The 17,268-nt window shown below is 34.2% G+C and overlaps 1 protein-coding gene across 1 annotated transcript; it reads right to left on the bottom strand.

The window, feature by feature from the left end:
- Positions 1-935: 935 nt before the first annotated feature.
- On the bottom strand, positions 936-16,416 carry LOC106667609. The gene is made up of 6 exons (XM_024227990.1): positions 16,281-16,416; positions 2,274-2,365; positions 2,038-2,209; positions 1,868-1,962; positions 1,622-1,802; positions 936-1,393 (listed from the first exon to the last, which is right to left on the bottom strand). Exons 2-6 carry the CDS (start codon positions 2,352-2,354, stop codon positions 1,299-1,301), a joined length of 624 nt encoding a protein of 207 aa, XP_024083758.1. The 5' UTR covers positions 2,355-2,365; positions 16,281-16,416; the 3' UTR covers positions 936-1,298.
- Positions 16,417-17,268: the final 852 nt, after the last annotated feature.

Below are 17,268 nucleotides of genomic sequence, written 5' to 3'. Positions count from 1 at the left end.
AAAGTTTAATTTCTAACCACCCCCTGGAGGAGTGCCGTCAATAAAGGAAGCCCATGCGGGCACCACTTAACAACAGCCTTTCTCTAGGTACCTGCCAGGGGTCTCACCTATGGCCAACGACGAATCCATTCCCACATAGCCACACTACAGGGCTTGTAACTGTGCTACTCGTTGTACAGCTGGTTATGCATCCTCCCCCATCTATGCAGACAGACTCTGGAACCCTAACCAATGTGTGCCGCTGATCAAGCACCCGCCGTCCAAAGCCAGCTCTCAAGCCAACAACTCCCTTAACGCATTTCGAGGGACTAGGTAGGTGTACACATGCTATATTCGTCCTTAGTCCTATCATCCAAATGCAATCAGTGGGTGCTTAAGGTGATCATGCACACCAGGAAACACGATTACAGCTTTTCCTTTAGAAAGTGCGTCATGTTCTCAAGGCTACACCATTATTTTGTACCTGGAAACCCCCTTGGCAACCAAGGGTCTGTTGGAGTCCCCTAGGAGCACCCACTGTACAGTTCCGGGAATTGGATTGACAGAAAAGGATGCTCCGAGGCCCAGGCTCACCTTTGTAGAATATACCCACTCCTCTAACACAAATCTACCGCTCATTGTTACTGTGGTAGCTTGGGTAGGAGCATGTCCAAAGCCATGAAGTCAATGGGCCTATACTTGTTTAGTTTTCCTCTGTTGTGGTGGAGTAAATCGCTGCTGCATCTTTCTGTTTGGCTAGGGTGTATAATTGCTATTTACATGTTACAAACTGGTTGGAAAAACATGTACAGATGGTACAGTGTGGGGACACATATCTACTGCGCAATTAGCCTTCATTGATCCTTAATTACCTCTATATTTTAAAACAAATATTCATCTTAACAATAAGAAAAAATAATAATAGGAAGGCGTGTAAAAAAATTAAACAAATAGTGTTTTGGTAGTTGTTTTTTAATGTTCTAATAAACTAATGTTTCACTGATACAAAATAAAATTTTCCTTTTTAAAATAATGGTGAGATTCAATTTTGAATATTTCATTAACATTAATAGAACAAATATCCATCATGAGTATTACATTGATTTTTTCTAAATATATATTTTATTTTTACAGCCTCGCTAAGAAAAATTATTTCTTATAAACACGTTTTGTTTTTGTTCATTGTTTAAAAATACTTTACATTATACATTTTATATAAATCACAAATTCAATATATATATTATATGATAGTCATTGTTAATAAAGATTTTATTATGAGAAAGGAAAAAATAAAAATAAAATAATATTTTTAAAATGGGTTACAACTTTTGGAAAGAGTTGTCATATTGACTCCTTTCATACTTTGCATTACGGTAACAGGTGTAGACTACCAAGAAAGCATAAGCCGGAACAACTGAAAATAAAAAAATAACATTGATTAGTTTTGAATGTTAATTTTTGAAATTATATGTTCTCGTTAAGATTTATCGTTCCTGATCATCCTGGTTCACCTGCATGTTGTCAAGCATGTTTCCTCTTTGGCATGTTCTATTGTTATAGAAACATTGTAAAAAAAAAGGCCGACAATGACAACCATCATATGATCAGGGATCATTGATAATGTTATTTTTAATGGACTTACCGACAGAGAAGAAAAGGATGCAAGTGATGGCCGCTTTAGTGTATAAGTCTGTCAAGAAATGCCCATCGGCTGACACTTTGGAAAATGGCATGATGATGAGCCAAAAGACAAACGTGAGGAAGGTGAGGATGCAGGACTTGGCATCCAGGACGAGCCATGGCAGCATAAGGCAGCCGTTTTTCTGTTGGCAAAAAAGAAAAAATGAAAAATAGAATGAAAAATTCCATAAATTTTTCTTCTTCATACCTTGTGAATACCGCAGATCAGCATAGTAGCAGCAATGACACTGATGAGTCCTGACAAGATGAGAAAAAGAACAGTCCCTTCCATAGCATTTCTCACTGAAATTAAAAAAAACAGAAAATTATTTTAAGAAAGAAAATAAAAACACTGTGAGAAAATTTTTAATTACATACCAAACTCCTCATTGTCACTATGGCCGATTGGTGAAACAGATTCGTTGCCGTAAATTTTCTGTTCTGTCTCGTTTGTCAGCCAATCGATGAGCTTGTTCTCTTGATCAGTGGACATTTCTAAGTACATGCCTGTGTAAATAATTACAGGCAGCAAGGTAAACAAGGAATTTATCTGAAGAAATAGAGAGAAAATCGTCATAATTTAATATCACAATAGTAGATATAATGGATCATACCAAACACAACCATCCTATGATTAAAGCGCCTGTCCTGACGGACATGCCGCACAAGAATTCTTTCAATACTGGCAACGCCATTTTGATTATACCTGAAACATAAAACATTAAAAGTCAACAAAGAAATTAATATATTTCAAAAATCGGTCATTTTTAAGTTGTAGGTTCACTAAGTTTTTCCTTAATTTTGGTGAATTTTGCGATTGTGATATTACACAATAAAAGGCATTATTAAAAAAACATGATTTAATCAACTAAACATTACTGATAAAAATGAACTCTTCAAGGTGAATTAATGACACAATGGACTTTCCCAGTCATTATTTGATAATATTTAACCTGGCCGATGATTTCACGATGAATTAGACAATTTCTTCCGATAAGTTTTCAGATTATATTTAAAACCTATTTATACCGGTTATTTACAAAACAGAAAACATTTTTATTTATTTACTTTTTATTACATTTATTTGTTATTTAGAACTACATACGAATATTGCATTATGTGATGAATTGTTGTTTGAGTCACTTGTAGAAGTTGCTCTTTACATTGAAACTTTGTCATACTTGTCTCACTGAGGTCGTCTCAGGGTGACTTTTGTTTCAGTCATCTTGGAGGATTTTCTGGTAGGGCTGGAAGTGATAACTACTAGTAGACTATTGTGGATGCTATGGGATTGATTAATTTTTTTATAGAAATGATGTCATTTACAAACGGGATGTTTAGGTTGTTATAAATACATAAAAAAGAGCATTTATAATTTGATGGAGAATTTTGGACTGAATCGATTGGAGACGTTGGCAATTGGAATCCTATTATCCTTATGAGACCTTATGCCTTAATAAGACCCTACATCCTTAATAAGACATCCTTATGCCCAGAGAGGTCTTATTATTATCTTGCAAATTAAAAGTTTTGTTTTCAATGTCAAATTTTAATCATTAGTATGGGGATTCCAGGTCAGTCATTTATCCATGAAAAGATAATAAATAAGGTTAGTGGTTGGCAATGGGGTTCCGTTTATACACGGGGGATTGATACATTTATGCAGGGTAAAATCTGAAAATCTGCACACCTTTCCATCAGGCTCATTTTCATTCTCCACTTTATGAACCATACTGTTAATTCATCCATGTGTTTTAAGTGTTGAGTGTTTATGTAGGGGTCAACAATTACGTGTAAGAACGTATTTTAATGTATATTAACATGTGAAGGAATATATTGAAAATGCAGTGTATATTGAAAATAAAAAATGGGCCGAGTATGCTTCCCGAGGAACACCTACTCTAACGCGAACATAAAGTGAAAATTCAATCCTCAAAACTAGCCGCCAAATAAGATCTCATGTTCTTCATTTTCCTAAGCAGGCCCGAGTGCCAGACTCGATCGAAGGCCGGTTCAAAATCAAGAAAGATACCAAAGAAATGCTTTTCTGTTCAAGGAAAGAGGCTATATTTTCAGCAACACGATGCACTTGTTGAGTTATCAAATTAAATCCAAATTGATCGGGAATAATATTAGAATTTTTATTTATGGGCAATAATTTTCGGAGTTATTCTAGAATTTTTGAATAGATAGGAAACAAATGGACAGATAGTAATTAGGAAGATCAGAAGATTTATTTGGCTTATGAATAATTTTAATTATTAAAAACTTCCATTACAATGGAAAATATATAGTTCTGAACACAAAGTGGTATAGGTATGTTGAGATTACGCGGGACAAATATGAAAAAAAAAGATATACTGTCTTGGGAATTTCAGATTTCAGATATCCAAGGACATTTGTTAAATTTAATTTTACAATCATGCTGATAAATTTCTTTTTATTTAATAATGGTGACATTAGAGTTGGGATTTCCTTATAATACTGTTAAAATAATGCAATAAGCAGATCTAACCAACATCATATTGATTCCCTTTGAGCATTTAAACAATATACATATTAATAAAACGTTTTTCCGATATTTAATTAAATAATGCTTTCTTCTGCATTCTCGATTACATAAATTGAAAGAATATTGAATATACATTAGATAACCGATTAAAGAAGTACAGTTTGATCAATTAGCTTTTCAAAATGCCCTACATAGACATACTGGTTGTTTTGAAATTGTTCTTCAATCCGAAAGTAGTTTCAATATTCCCCTTTTTTTTCGGCACATCGGCACCAGACACGGAAAACAAGAGGGTTTTGAACCGAAAAACACTTCCGCGTTCGGCGATATTAGGTAATACGTACAAAAAGTACCTTTTGTCGCCCTCCTCACAGGTGGGATTCACAGCCGGATATTATGCAAACGGGTCACCACTGCCGATAATTACAAACGGAAGCGGTTTATCTGGCATGCTACCGAATAAAATTGTTCCCCGTTGTTACATCCGATACCAGGCTGTCAGCGAAAAAATCAACCTAAGTCACGCTGGAGATTTTCGCAATGACATATCCAAAGAGATATAAGAGTATAACAAAGAAAGATTTTGGATTAGGTTAGGTTATTAGCAGCAGGCAACATTACCACCTTACGCACGGCGACCAATTTTGGTCTATTGTGCAACTCCATTATTATCTAGAACTTTACGTTACGCTGGTACTAGAACAAAGGGGATTTAAATACAGTGAGATGTAACAATAACGGGGTGTAGTACAGGGATATATTCCAGCTTTGAACATCTTATTGTTGTACACTCAATATTATGGAATCATACAATGACACACTCTAGCACTAACGTGAACCAAGTCAAAGATGCTAAATTAAGTTGCGTCGAAAGCCTTATCACTAACATGACAAGCCCATTGGCTATATTTCTATATGAACAGAAGATAACACGGATAAGTAACGAATATGGTAGGTAACGCTTTAACGCCAACGTTGTTAGGTTAATTCGTCAGATATTCCCTTTTGTATTTTTTATAGAGGGATCTGAGAATATCAACTTCGTAAAGTGATCTGTAAATATCATCTTCGTAAAGTGACTATCTTAAAGATTCTGAAATTTTTTCTGTCTGCAAGAGAGGTGTTGAACCTGTACCTTGGTTGTTTCCGATCATACCATCTTTTTTTTGTTTACTTTTCCCAACCGATGGTTTAGTCTGTCAGAAGCGTTTCTGCTTTTCGCTATCTTTAACGGTATCAGCAGATCTGACATCAAAATTCTAAGATTATACGAATAGTTTTTATATGTAATACAAACAATTACCCAGTATAGTGAGATTAATTCAAGATGATTTTTAGGGCACGTTAGTAGGAAGTCTTTCAGGGTGACATCAACCATGTTAGGCGAATATTTCAAAGATTCTAAGGTTATATTCAATAGCTTCCTTTACATTAATTACCACGTCCAATGATGTTTCGTCAAGTTGTGATGCCACATTAATACGGAGCCCTTCAAGAGGGCATGATATCACCAACGATTTTATTATGTACCAAATTCCAAAGACATCGTACAGTGTATTTTAAGTCTTAATATTGCTTATCATATCAAAAACCAAATTCAGTGAGTTTTCGAGAGGTCAAACACCATGCCATAAGGAGTCTTCCTAGGAGACATACTAACATCAGCTTTGTTATAATTTACTACGTGAAGGATTCTAAATGATTTATTTGATAGTTTGCTAATGTTCTTTATATCAATGACCATACCCAACGAGGTTATCTATGTTATATTATTTCAATCACTGCTTAGGATTGAATCGGGTGACATTCCTACACCACCATTTTTCTAGTTTACCAAGCCTAACTTCAAATATTGTAAAAACATAGTATTGTGTAGATTTTAATATTGTTCTTGTTGTTAACATCAGTGATCAGTTCACTGAGGTTATCGCAAGAATGTTTTTTTCCTATGTGAAGGTCTTCCTAGGAAACAAGATCAACATTTTTATAAATTATTACGTGAAGGATATACTAATATATATAATATACTAAGGGATATATTTCATAGTTTGCTAATGTTTTTTTCATTAATGATCCAATGAAGTTAACGACGGAATATCGTTTTAATTGTCGCTTTAATTGGAAGTCTTTCAGATTAGAATACCTGTGTGTTTTGCGTTTGTCAAGCCTAACATTAGAACATTGGTTTTATTCTGGTTCTTTTTATCAACGACTATGTGAGGCTATCGCAATCTTCATTATTGTAATCATTAATAGGGGGTCATTCAGGGATACTCTTTTTCGCTCACGTTGGTTTTCATGTTTACGTAAAAATGAGACATGCCACCTACATATGAATAAAGATTTAACAAATAGCGGCTTTTTTATTGAACAAAGTTGGTTTATGATATTAAGCTGCGAGAAATAGTGAAAATATGACTAAGGGAAAAATTAAAAAAGAGCAGCGCGAATTCACGATGATTGGGCATATCCACGCAGGCCGACAAAACAAGAATGAGTAGGAAATATAACACACAAAAAAAAACTGTTCCACCGTGAGGATATCTAGGCCAAAATAGATGCCGTAACTATGAAAGCATTGGGCATTATCTACAACAAAAAGGTAATACATAATAGACGCTGGAAAAATACAGAAAGCGCTGTATAAATTTGTAAAAATGAATATGTGTAACAGTTTTACAAGTGTGAATATAGTTTCGGTTTGCTTTTGAAGGAAATAAAGCAAGGACGGGAGGAAAAAACTTGGAGAGAAGGTTACTACGTAGGAATATTATTTAAGTGGAAAATGTTTATATTTTACATACTAAATAAAACGAAAATTAACTTGTTAGGGGACTTTGTGCACTTTGAGAGGCAGATATAATTATATCTTTCGAAAGACTGGTTAACCTAGTCTGGCAACAATGGAGATTCGTTTTGGTTTTTCAGATGCCTTTATTTTCATGCGATCCACACTCCGCGTTTCGTCCTTGGGGCCCTGTTCGCTCAATTTCCATGCCTTCTTTCCTTTTTATCCTGGCTCTTTACGAGTGGGACACAGAATTTGCAAGGCCGGAGGTATTTTCGAACCGGCTTTTACAACACGATCCATCACAAACAGCCCGGTCATTCGTGAATCAATCTTCTAGATAAATTATAGATTTGTAGACCTTTTTACTTTTCAGTACATTAAAATGTAGTAATAACATGCGAGCTTAAGATAAGTTTAAATATAATCCCATCACCAACAGTACGGTCTCAAATCTGATCAACCATATATTTCTTTTATATAAATGTAATTTGAAAACATTTTTACTCGGCATTGGATAAAAATTTAATAAAAAAGATCCGAGCATAAGTTTAAATATAAGAATATCACATTTCAGAATTAGAACCCAGGAAAAGTTCAATATGAGCTATTGTTTGAATTGTTTGGGTTGAAATCAAAAGTCCTAACCGCAACGTTTAACGTGTAAACCAGAAAGTGGAAACAGAAAACCGACCAAACCGATTCCACCACAGTGTGGAGGGTAAAAAAAGGTTTTTGACCTTTGGCAACCTGTGGTTAAGTTAGCGGTCCTGAATGCAATATTACAGTTTATTTTCATCACATGTATTGCAACGGTTGACCCAACTGTCAATTTCACTCGAACGAAAGCGAAAGGGGAAATGCTTCATGATTTTCTAAGGTGGGTGATTTTTCTTTTTAAATACTCGAATTCAAAGAGCCATCAGAGATTTGATGGAATAATCTTCCGAAAAAGAAAGGTGAAGAAAACTTGAAAAGCAAACTGATCGGTTTAAGATCATAATTTACAAGTAATTATACAAACCGATAATAGAAAACGAATTAAAATTATACAAACAGAAGGCAAAGTTGAAAACCAACCACTCAGAACTGATCATTCTTCTAGAAAACAGGAAGACTTTTCTTCTTCGAAAAATTAATACCTCACAAAATAAATTACAAACACAAGCTAAGTTGAAATGCAAACCAATCAGACTTGGTGATCAGACTTCTAGATAAATAGTAGGTTTGAAGACATTTTAACTTTTCAGTGGATTAAAATTTAACAAATAGAATGCATGCACAATAAAAGTTTGAATACGAGCGTTTCGCAAACAACCCGGTCTCATAGCTGATCAGTCGTGAATCAATCTCTAGATAAATTATAGATTTGTAGATATTTTTACTTTTTAACGCATTAAAAATAATGTAATTAATAAGATGCGAGTACAAGATAATTTAAATATGACCCCATCACGAACAATCCGGTCTCGATAATGATCAATCATGAATCAATCCTCTATATAAACAGTAGATTTGTAAATATTTTAACTTTTCAATGGATTAAACTTTAACAAATAATATTCGAGCATAAGATAAGTTTAAACACAATTCCCTCATAAACATTCACTCTCAGAACTGATCAATCATGAAACAATATTCTGGAAAATTGAAGGATCTGTAAACATTTTTACTTTATAATGGATTAAAACGAAATAAATAAGATGAGAGCACAAGATCAGTATAAATATAACCCCGTCACAAATATCCTGCCTCAAGACTGATCAATCATGAAACAATCTTTTAAAAAAAATTGTAAAAAAATCTGCTCTCAAAACTGATCAATCATGAAACAATATTCTGGAAAATTGGAAGATCTGTAAATATTTTTACTTTATAATGGATTAAAACGAAATAAATAAGATGAGAGCACAAGATCAGTATAAATATAACCCCGTCACAAATATCCTGCCTCAAAACTGATCAATCATGAAACAATCTTTTTAAAAAAATTGTAAAAAAAAATCTGCTCTCAAAACTGATCAATCATGAAACAATCTTTTTAAAAAAATTGTAAAAAAAATCTGCTCTCAAAACTGATCAATCATGAAACAATCATATAGATAAACTGTAGGATGTAAATATTTTTATTTTTCAATGGATTAAAATATAACAAATCAGATGCGACCATAAGATAAGTTTAAATACAACCCCTACACAAACAATCCGGTTTCAAAACCAATCAATCATGAATCAATCTCCTACATAAATGGTAACATTTTTACTTGTCAATGGATTAAATTGTAACAAATAATATACGAGCATAAAATAAGTTTAAATTTAACACGTCACAAACGTTCAGCTCAGAACTGATCAATCATGAATATTTCTTCTAATGGAAATCGTAACATATTTTACAATGTTTCAAATACTCCTAACATTTAGAATTTAAAAAATCAAGGACAGTTTTTAATTTGGCCAATATTTGATTTGATCCTCGCCCGCCTCTTCTCTCTGTTTTGGCCTGTCAGACGCTTTTCTGCACTCCTCCAAGTTCAATACATTGGTCAACATTTTTATTTTGAGATTACATAAAGATAAAATTTAGCTAACCAATATTGATCGGTCAATCTTGATTTGGCATGGTTTGGTTTGTTCCTGGTTTATTCGATAATAATAATAACGCAGCTATTTGTGTCTTTCATGATGTATGTATTGCGCCATCTTCTGTCAATTGGTAAATTTTTTCGTTTATCTTTCTGATTATACTTTAAGATTACATAATGGGCAAATACGTTTAAAAGTGAAATTAAAGTTATGTTTAAATACCAGCCTTCTACAAAAAGAAGCAAAACAAATGTAACTTGGTTAATTCTCTTCGATTTCTTAAATAAAAAACCATAGAAATGTCAAACAAAGCGTGCAGATCGATAATGTATCATGTTGGTTTTGATCGATTGATTTCTCGTCTGTTTTCGGAGTAAAAATTGAAAGCCGGCCACCCCCTATAACGTTCTACTTAACTGCAGAAAGGTTTTCTACTCTCTCTCTCTCTCTCTCTCTCTCTCTCTCTCTCTCTCTCTCTCCAGTTTGTGTTTAACGTGCAAGGTTGAGTGGCCGTAGTCAGCCAACCTTCATGAGGGCTGGAAGCGAATCGATGGAATTCTATTGATTTCCCTTGTTCATTCTCTGTGAACATGAACACGGCCAGACAACACCACGTTGGAGGCTTTTCCGACGTGGGAAAAACGAGGGGGACCGAAAAGAAATTGCGACGAGAGCGAGTCCCCGGCTTCTATTTCCGGGCGTAAACGTGGACTCGTTCCAACTATTCGTGCAGTTCGCAAATATCACGTGAACTTCCGATTTGTTATTTAACGAACTGTTTTGATCCAAAAGAAAAGAAAATTCAGATACTAAAACAGTCATCAGACATAAAAAATATCTTGAATTTTAACGCTTTAAAACCAACACCACACACAATTATAAGCGCATATTTCATGATTTAATCGGCCAAGTCGACGTAACCAGATAAGAAAAACTATGAAATCATTAAGTTCTAGTGCGGTAATTATTTTTGGGAATATCTTTTTTGCAGCTTTTTGCAATCTAGGATAGAAAAAGGAAAATCGATCAAGCGTTACAAAAGTTCAATGTTAACCAATTCTATTTCCCCTCTTCTTTAATTGTGTCTTGTTTTCTTTTGAAGATATTCTAGTTAAGAAAACCAATAAGTTTATAATTTACAATGTACAACTTTTAGCATCACAGGAAATCATAACAACCGTGAAATACATAATTTACCCTTTGTCCTCTCATAGGAATATAAAACAATTTCCCAGATAACCGTGAGAAAAAAATTGAAATTTCTTCATTATCTACGTATAAACCAGCGAGTAAACACGAACAGGGCAGAGTCCGGTTGTTTGCAAAAGCTTCTAGTTAACTTTGCTTGAGTTTAAATCGAAATATGTATCAATTATATCAAACATCTCAGGGCTGATTAATCTTTCGTTAATATTAGTAGTTTACTATGCCAAACAAGTGTTAGTAATGATAATGTAAGGACTAAAATTCATTAACGTCCAGAACTTTTCTCAACTTTTCCTAAGAAGATATACAAATGGAGAATATAGAAAACAAGCGCTGTGCCGTATCTCTCTTTTCGGTTGAACGGATGGAAAAGTTCCTCAGTTCCGGAGATTAAGTGCAGATTCTATCCTTACAAACATGCAAGGTTGACCTTCAACTGCCCAGGTATCCCGGACTATGGTGGCTACCGCCAAGTATACCCCTATGTTCCCCTTTCGCGCGAGGACTCAAGATAGTAACTGCCTGCTTTGGGTGCTGAAATGACCTGTCGACAACCCCCGTTGGAGCCCTCTAACCCCGTTGATTCGGAAACGACGATCCACGATCTGGCTTAAAAGGGCTAAACGACCCAGACACATAACTGGGTAGGTGGACTCCACTGACGTATAGACCCTAGGGTCAGCACATCGAAGTGAAAGTCCTTATAATTAAATAAATTAAAAATTAATTATAATTGTTATATAATCATTATATAATTTATGTATATATATAAAATATTATTATTTTCCTTTGCACCCCTCACCCGAACACCCCAACTGGCCAGCAATTTCTTCGTATATTTTACTTTTTATAAGCCTCTCTTTATGACACGATCCTATAAAGGTATATTCGTTTCGTATAACTCAACTAGTTTTCCATTCTGTTCTTAAACTTGAAGGAAAATTAAAAAAACCATCATGTTAACTATACGATTGATTCATGATTGAATAGGCTGACTGTAATTGGTTTGAATTTTAACTTTTTAACCAAAATAGTTTTTTTTTGTTTTTTTTTTTGTGATGGGTCAGTTTTGTATGTTATCTTAAAAGAGAAAAAAAGAAGATGGAATGATTGATTCATGAGTGATGTTCGTGATAAGTTCTAAGGCCGCCTGTTTATGATTGGTTGATTTTTCAACTTAGGTTAATTTCATGAATTCTTAAAATATTTCTTCGCGATGTTGCGTCTGGTTTTGAAATATTAAAAATGTGAAATAAATATCATACCTAACTAAGAGATTGATCCGCTTGAGATCAGATTGATCGCTGTATGTGATTTTGTTTACTATAGCCAGTTATTGATGGTATTTTATTTTAGTTGTTAACTGTACGGCAAGATTTTTTTTCTTTTTCGTAGAAGCGGACGTTTATACTGATATCGCCTACATCCACAAAATGCGTCATTTGATGATATTGTCATAGTGATAAAATTTCTTAAAGGCTTAAATAACGTTTACTTCACCCGAGCAACAAACGATATAAATTTATTTTGCCATTTCACGTAGAACCTGCATTACCAGGTAGGGCAAGCCCAGGTTGCAGGACGTGCATCCCGTTATAGTCATAACATTTTAAGGTCAAGCGGGCACAATCCAGTAAAAAGTTTGAAATGTAGTCAACCACTAGAGATCGTGGATTCGAATCCCAACCGTGACATTGACTTTTCTATCTAAAAAATGAGTAAATAGTGTGAACAGGCTATCTCATAAACTTATTCAATTGAGAATACAAATATTTTTAGTAGAAATATTTATATTCTTTTAAGAGTTCGAAATACCTCTGAATCCTCACAAAAAGGATGAAAGTACAATACAAGCATAATGCCTGCTAATTACAAACAGGGGCCCTCATAACTTGTCAATTTAAATCACCCATTTTGTTAATTTTTTACTTTATTTTATGATTACATTGCGGGACTAATATCTCAAAAGACAAATCGATGGAATGTACGATATGTTTAAATCCAACTACTCACAAATAGCTTCAAAACTTTTTTGCTTTTTTTCTATCCAAGAATTCCTGTAATGTCACCAACAGGATGGCAGCAATTCAAAATACTAACCAATAACAAACAGGCGCTTTCATAACTTTTCTTTTAAACTAGAAGATTGATTCGTGACAGTTTGAAAATCTCACAAAAATATAAAAGTACAACATAATTTGAAATAGCAACTAATCAAAAACAAAGATTCCCAAAATTGATTGAACTGGTATTATTCTTTTCGTCAAAATGTTAAACGCATTTTTATATTCTTTTGTTTTAGGAGATCAAATTGATTCTAAAATATTACAAAAATGGTGAAATCGTAGTATTATTTGCAATGTCAATCGTGAATCAATATTCTAGTTGAAATATCAATTGAATTTTCTTTACTGTTAAAAATCCGGGGGAAGATTGTAAAATCTCACAAATAGACGTATTTATAACATAATTTGAAATATCACCCAATCACAAACAGGGACCCTCAGAACTGGTCGATTAATCACCCATTTGGCTAATTGTTACTTTCTTTTATGATTAAATTGCGGGACTAATGTCTCAAAAGAAAAAGAAATCGATGGAATGGACTATCTATTTAAATCCAACTACAACATTATTGAAATACCAACCAATCAAAATCAAACATTCCCAAGATTATTCAGAAATCGTGAGATGCGGTCTGGTGTAATGTAGGTTTCAGAAAAGCATTTTCTTTATCATGCCAACGTTTCGGTCTTTATTGAGATCATCTTCAGGGCCTGGAATTTACAAACATTGTTTAAATTTAACAAATACATGTAGGATGTGGAAAAAAAAGTGAATTTATACAATGCAAAAAAAAAATTGTTTATATTCAATCAAAGTATTTCTACTCACTCAAAGTGTTTTTTTCTGCGTAATTGTGCCATTCTTGTGTGCCGTGTTGAGAGTGCCGGTGATATTGCTGTTTTATGTTTATAATCACATTGAATATAATTTTTTTTGGGGCATTGTATAAATTCACTTTTTTTCCACATCCTACATGCATTTGTTAAATTTAAACAATGTTTGTGGGGGCGTCGGTGGCCGCAAGTTTAGGCGTTGACACGGCGCTCATCACTGTAAGGTAAAGGTCCCGGGTTCGATCCCGCGACCCTGCATTCGAACTCGACAATCTTACATATGGGCTTTTTTTCAAAAACACCGGCACCCCTAGGGTTGATATAACCTCTGCTGTTAAGAACCCTCAGGAAAAAAAACAATGTAAATCCCAGGCCCTGAAGATGATCTCAATAAAGACCGAAACGTTGGCAAGATAAAGAGAATGTTTTTCTAAAACCTGTCACACCAGACCGCATCTCGTGATCTCCAACTAACGGTCAGTAATCACCACTCAGTTCTACTAGAAATGTTCGCAAAGATTCATTTTCGGTTAAAAGTCCGAAATGCTCATAGAACCTCACAAATTAGGAAGGAATTACGGAAAGAATTTGAACAATCAACCAATTACAAACAGGTCATCTCCGTCAATTGTTTTGGCCGAAACTCAGTAATTTCGTCAGTGTTTTAATTACTGCTAATCGTCCAAAACATCTATATAATCTCACAAATAGATTGAAATTACAAGATAATTTGAAATACCGACCAATCACAAACAGGGAACACGGAACCGACCTTGAATCGACGCAAAATTGACGACTCCGCGAACCATTTCCGATTTTGAAAACTTGACAACAGAAGAATAAATAAAGAATATGTTGTTTATTATTATATATTTATTTATAACATGAATCCTAAAAAGGTTCTTCCTCCTGACCTTAAGAGAAAAACACGTTTCTAAGATTATGCGCGTTGGGTATAAGCAAAACAATCAAAGCTGTCGTTTTCCCAAAGAGGAAAAACTTGGAACTATTTTGCGGAAAATTTATTTTATTTTTAATTCTAAAATTTTTTTTTTTAGAATATGTGCTTATCGCTAGACCCGATTCAATATAATCAATTCAGGCCGACTTTTTGAAAATTTATAGTTCATGAAATATTTAGCAATTTCATTTTATTATTTTTTTTTAGGGGAAATTATGCAATCTAGGAATAAGTAGCGTGCAGAAAACCCAGCAATCTTCCTCGTAAACTTTGCCATTTTGAACTACCAATCGGCATCAGATAGTAGGTCACTTGTCGAAAAGCTTTCAAAACTACGAAGGTGTGCCAACTTCGGACTTATTTCTTTCAAAACTATCATTTATCGTTTCATGTAATTGTTTTTTGAATAATTTAACCGGTAGGGCTAAATTGAAATAACTCCGTCCCCGAGGCCGTCTTCACTAAAGCAATTTTCCAGTTTATTTTTGTACAGGATGTCTGTACACAACGCGCCCATTATCTTGAAGGGAAAGTTCTATTGTTCAAAGCTTCTTCCTACCTTCGCTTATAAAATTATAAATTTAAATGTAATACTTTTTTTTTTAAATTGTATAGTTTACAAAAACGATTGTGTATATTGTGGGTTTTTACCTTTAATAGGATGTAATGTTCCGTAATTATAACTTTAAGAAGTGATTTAGGATGGAAAATTGACAACTTTTATGAATAATGTAAGAAAGATGATTAATTTTTTGTTAACATTTGTCTCTTTGTTAAAAAATGTACAATACGACCAGCCAATAATTAGTCAGACAGTCATCGGATGTGGCAATGTGGTGCCACGAAAAACCGCAGACAGACTAAAAACTGATGAATTCCTTTACTTACAGACAGTCGAACGGTGTTCAGAGGACGACGTAGAACCGACTGGTTATGTGATTTTCGCTGAGGGCATCAGAACGGGTGCGTCATCAATGACTGGCCGACCCCTTTCTGTAGGTCCCCTCCTTCTGTAAGTGGGAAATCCGTGCTCGGACGCATTCTGTTTACCGTACTACGAACTTTTGCGACCCTCTTTTAAAGGGAATTCCAAGAAACCAATTTAAGACAAAGGAAAAATTAACTTTTTTTAAAACATGTTTTGTTCTAATGAGTAGATTTGTTGTCAAAGCCCTTTTCAAATTTACCAGCGCCTACAAGCCAATCTGAAGACTTTAAAACATGGCCGTTCAATTTTAAAAATGAAGTTTCCTTAATAGCAAACAGATTACTTTTACCAGAAAAATTAATTTCGAAACTTCCCTCTAATTTGTTTTATAATTTTCGAGCCTAGTCATAAATTTAAAGTAAAACCAACTAAATTTTTATATTAACCCATAGATTTTTATGTGGTGTTTAGTGACTTCAAAACAATTCTCCAACACCCCCGAAACTATACGGATATATCAAAACAAACCTGAACATCCTCTAAGACAAATAATTCCATTTGTAAATTCCCCTACATACAACATGACAACATACCTAACCAATATACTCAACAACATCACAGATAACACATGTTGCCGTGGAAGGAAAAAAATAATTTAAAAAAAATTAAACATTAATAAAATAAATTTAAGATAATTCTAAATTAAAATAAATGACGGGAGAGATTCATAAGGGACTTACCACCTTCCTTCAGATGACGGCTGCAAGAAGCGTAGGGACCTCGGCCCGATTCCCCTGACTTCGCCACAGAATATCCGATGATTTCAGGTGAAAGAGATCGATGTAGAATTACAGAGGGTTTTTTGTGGTCACTTGATTAAAGGCTTTTTTTTATTAATACGGGAGAAAAAAGCATGAGAAAAGAGAGGACCTTTCTATCGTAGGAGTAGAACAGGACCGGGTTTGTAAGGAGTGTAGGAGAAGGATTAGGGATTACACTAATTCAAAACAAAGTATATTTAAAAAATAAGATAGCTGGCGCAACAACACATAAAAGATTCATTTCATTTCATTAACAAAATTAATAATATTCACATCCCCTCACACTACTCTCTCATATCCCTTGATGTTTCATCATTATTCACCAACATTAAAATAGACCCAACACTGAACATTACTAAAGATAAATGGCCCAACATAACACCACACACGTCTATCAAAAAACATGTTCGTATTATTCGACACTGCTGTATTAACGGATATTTTACATATGACAATCAATTTTACAAACAACTATCTGGCGTAGCCATGGGTAGCAACCTAGGCCCGATACTTACAGACATAATTATGGCACATCTATTAAATAAAGTTATACCACAACTTCCTTTCACATTACCCTTCCTCACTAAACACGTAGATGATATATTAACAGCAGTTCCTACAGATCAAATTCAATTTCTACATTAGATACATTTAAAAACTTTCACCCATGCCTACAATTTACACATGAAATCGAAAACCACGAAACAATGCCATTTTTAGATACACTCATAATAAAACAACCAGACACAGATTGGTATCAAAAACCAAGCAACACAGATCACTACCTCAACTTCATACAATAACAAACACGGCCAAAGGGCTGCTTCACAGAATTTTTATCCTAAGCCATGAATGATTTCACCTCAAGAACATAAAGATGTACAAATATATCCTCCATAACAATCAC

Source organism: Cimex lectularius, unplaced genomic scaffold, assembly GCF_000648675.2.
Source record: "Cimex lectularius strain Harlan isolate CLEC.00 unplaced genomic scaffold, Clec_2.1 scaffold74, whole genome shotgun sequence".
Classification (NCBI taxonomy): Eukaryota; Metazoa; Arthropoda; class Insecta; order Hemiptera; family Cimicidae; genus Cimex; species Cimex lectularius.
The sequence above is the reverse complement of the archived record's forward strand: the minus strand, read 5'-3'. Positions and strand labels throughout refer to the sequence as shown.